The 4,030-nt window shown below is 43.4% G+C and overlaps 1 protein-coding gene across 1 annotated transcript; it reads right to left on the bottom strand.

Annotated features, from left to right (window-relative positions):
* Positions 1-829: 829 nt before the first annotated feature.
* Positions 830-1,768, bottom strand: LOC146853865 (olfactory receptor 5I1-like). Its single transcript, XM_085650948.1, has one exon. It carries the CDS (start codon positions 1,766-1,768, stop codon positions 830-832), a length of 939 nt encoding a protein of 312 aa, XP_085507074.1.
* Positions 1,769-4,030: the final 2,262 nt, after the last annotated feature.

The following is a 4,030-nucleotide window of genomic DNA, read 5'->3' as shown; positions in this document are numbered from 1 at the left end:
GACTGGCCGTAGCGGGCATCGGGCAATCCCCCGGTGCGCCGCACGGGTGGGGGCCGGTTGTGGGCCCCTGGGGCCGTTTTTGTTACAGGGCTGATTTTGCAGCATAGCTGCAAAATCGGCCCTGTAACAAAATCGGACCAAAACCGGCACTGGGAAAGAGCTCGGCGGCACCAGCAGGGGGGGGGGTGTGGGGGGGGCGACCGAGCACTTTGCCAGGGCCGGTTTTGGTTCCCAGTCCGGCCCTGAGCCTGACAAAGCAATGGATAGCTTTCTGCCTATTCCCTCTACCACGAATGACCAGCACTACCCCGGTTGACATTGAATCACTGCTCAGAGCAGCAGTAGCGGCTTGTGCATGTAATAGTGGTGGACGGGTGCGAGTGACTCTACAGACGTAATGAGGGAAAATGTATTATTTATTTGATTTTCCCTCCCCGTTGTCTTTTGAGTCACCCCCCCACCCCACCCCACTGCCCCACCTCTCTTACCTGCACAGGCCGCTCCTGTAGAGCAGGGTTTAAATGTCAGTTAAATATCGGTCAGGATCAAGAAACATATGCATATATATGGCATTACCAGGCATACAATGTTATTCTCCAGTCCCAGAACTATGTCCTATAATAGCTTTGTAGAAGTGTGGGGATACCATTAGGAATCAGGGATTCAGCCACCTAAATTCAGGCAACGCAAAGTGATCGCCCGGAGAAGTCGAAACACATATCATCCATGACTTGTGTTAATATATAGGAAATGCCTTAATGTCTGCCTTAATGTCTGCATAAAGAGGGTTTAATTCACTGTCGGGTCTTGATGGTTGCAAAAGTCTCCATCACTGTGTTTTAAATGTCCAGCTCAATATCTTCCTTACAGCTTCTTTCACTTCAATGTTTCTCAGGCTGTATATAAGAGGGTTTAAAGCAGGTATTAAGACAGTGGGGATCACAGCAACCACTTTGTTCTGCCCCTCTGAAGAGCTTGAATTGGGGAGTATCTCCATCAAGAAACCGCTGCCAAAGAAAAGAAACACACAGGTGAAATGAGAGATGCAGGTCGATGCAGTCCGGTGTCTCCCTGCTGTGTTACCAATCTTCAGGATGGTGATAATAATGTTGGAGTATGAGACAAATATAACAAGGAGGGAACCTATGACTACAAAGGAAGCAAATATAGAACGGATCCATTCATTTATCAAGATGTCAGTGCAGGATAACTTTAAGAGCACAGGAAAATCACAAACAAAGTGGTTCATAACATCAGCACCACAAAAAGATAACCGGTAAAGACAGACTGTGTATATCAGAGAGTGCACAATGCCACCTATGTATGACCCTGCAACCAAACGCAAACACAGTCCATTGTTCATGATGACTGTATATGTCAATGGGTTACATATTGCTACATAGCGGTCAAATACCATTGCTGCCAACAGGAAGGATTCTGCGCTGGCAAAGTAACAAAAGAAAAAAATCTGAGCAATGCAGCCAGAAAAAGTGATAAGCCTTTCCTCCGTAAGAAGATCAGCCAGCATTTTTGGAGAGATATTAGATGAAAAAGCTAAATCCAAAAAAGCAAGTCGGGCGAGGAAAAAGTACATGGGTGTGTGGAGCTGGGAGCTGAGCCACACAATGACCATAATGCTGAAGTTACCCAGCAGAGTGAAGGTGTAAACTGATAAAAACAGTAAAAAGAGCAGAACTTCCAGCTCTGGATCATTGGTGAATCCCACGAAGAAGAACTTGGTCACACTGCTTTCATTTCTGGGCATCATGTCTTTGGATGATAGTATATCTAAAAGCAAGAAGGCATACAGCACATACATCAACTTTGATATAGTACTTTTAGATGTACACACATTAAAACCAAAGTCTGTGAAAATGTGTATTGTTCAAAATCATGAATCATCTTAATATTTATATTAGTCAAGGTCCACAAAGCAGGGGAACATTTCAGACAATAATTAATGTCTAGATTGAGCAGGATACTCTGAAGTACAGTAAAGTATGATTAACATCATGGCTAGGGTAGGGCAATTAGGAGGATATGTAGCCTGGCACACTGACTCTGGTTTTCATCTCAATGCCATTTTTTTATAATTCCTGAGCCATTGCAAGTGATCACAAGCAGAGTCTATGCACCATATCGATCTCAGAAACTGGGCCAGATGGCTGCCTCCTTTTCTTGATTAGGTGCACTGGTCAAAGTGTTAAGATCGTCAAGTGGTAAATGTTCCTAGGTTCTCCGGGTGAGATTGTCCATAGGCAAGCATCAATTGCTTTTCATCACATTGCTCTTGGCACCACCCTCTCGCTTTGTACAGGTGAGAAATGTCATGAGCCAAATGTTTGATGTTCAGAAAAATAAGACTGCTTGATTGGAAAGGTTGTGCAGTATCACTGCGATTCTTCTAGATGCAGCCACCTGTTCTGAGCGGATGCCTCTAGATAAATTGAAGCAATATTGGGTGCCCTAGCCAGTTGATCAGCACCACTTCTTGACTGAAATACCTGGTTATATGTTTTTATGTTTCTACTTCTATATATTTATATTTATTAGTTACTCTTGGAATCAGCATTTCTGTTTGTGTAAACATAAAATTGGTTCATATTTTTCAGTATGTGAGCAATACACACTCAAGCATAGAGGAAAATGCCTTTGACACAGTTTACATTCCAATACACATTCTAACATGGTTTTTAAAGGTGGGTATTAATTCAATATTGATAGTTCATGAATGACTACATCCCACATGAGATTAGAGAATGAAAATGAGCATGTAGTTTAGGGGATCCTGTGAAAAAACTGTTGATACATTCAGACGCTGTTGAAATCACCAGCAAGCACAACCAACCACTAATATATATAGTATATATATATATATATTTTTACATTATTTTTATTGCATACGATATAAGAATAACATTGTGATGGTTCAGGACCAATTTTGACATTGAGCGGGCTCCCAATAGCACCTGGTTCATTAGTTATAGGCACATAAAAATTCCACACTATTTTATTATACTGGGAATGACACAATTCTATATTCTTAACATTCAACTCGAGTCCACCAATGACCCCCTTGGGGGCGGAGCACAAATGTTCCACTTGCCCCATATTCTTTCCCACTCCTTGGGGCATCCTTGGTGTATATACGCCTCCCTCTCAGCCACCATTGCTCTATCCATCTCCCCTCGCCAATCTTGGTATGTCAGAGCGGATGTAGCCCCCCAATGCTTAGCTATGTTGCATTTCACCATCATCATTCCTAATGTCACCCAGTCCTGATCTGCATGGTTGAGATTTGTTGGGTCCCATATGTTTAGAATACATCTCTAGGGCTCATGGGTGATCGTCACTCCACCCATTTGTGTAAGTACATTCATAACTTTTCCCCAGTAGGATACTATTATTGGGCATTCCATAGTATGTGATAGAAGGTGCCTTCCGTCCCGCATTGTCTAAGGTAGAGTCGGTTGTCAGTTTTCCCTATCTTGTGAAGGGTTACTCTAGTATAGTAAATACGATGGTGTATTTTCAGTTGCATTAGTCTCAGTTTGGAGGATATTGCCACCTCCCGAGGGGAAGCTAAGGCCTCTTTCCAATCAGTCTTGTCTAAGTCCCCCACCTCCCGTTGCCATTTTTCACAGAGGCCTAGTGTGGGATTGGGTTGGTTGTTGAGTATTTTCTGATATGTGAGGGAGATAGCCTTTTTACCTATCTGTTCTGAGAGAGGCTTATCCTCTAGCGGGGAGGCTTCAGGGAGGACAGTTCCCATTGGGATGGCTTACTGAAGTGCATGTCTAATTTGGAAGTAGCAAAACTGCTCGGTTGATGTCCTCTCGTATCATTCTTGGAGTTATAGAAAAGTAACTACTTCCCCCTTCTGCCAAAGGTCCCCACCGTTTATTATTCCAAGTGAATCCCAGTGTTTACTCAGCCTGCCTTGTCGCTGAGTTTCCCAGAGCGGAGTCATTTGCGTTATCCGTTCCTTCCATCCCAGCTGTTTGAGTGCCTTATGCCAAATTTGTATTGT

The sequence above is a fragment of the Triturus cristatus genome, chromosome 4_1, assembly GCF_964204655.1.
Source record: "Triturus cristatus chromosome 4_1, aTriCri1.1, whole genome shotgun sequence".
Lineage (NCBI taxonomy): Eukaryota > Metazoa > Chordata > Amphibia > Caudata > Salamandridae > Triturus > Triturus cristatus.
The sequence above is the reverse complement of the archived record's forward strand: the minus strand, read 5'-3'. Positions and strand labels throughout refer to the sequence as shown.

Bases quoted from the DNA above. Each gene is read 5' to 3' on its own strand.
- LOC146853865 (XM_085650948.1), bottom strand. From the start codon at position 1,768: ATGATGCCCAGAAATGAAAGCAGTGTGACCAAGTTCTTCTTCGTGGGA.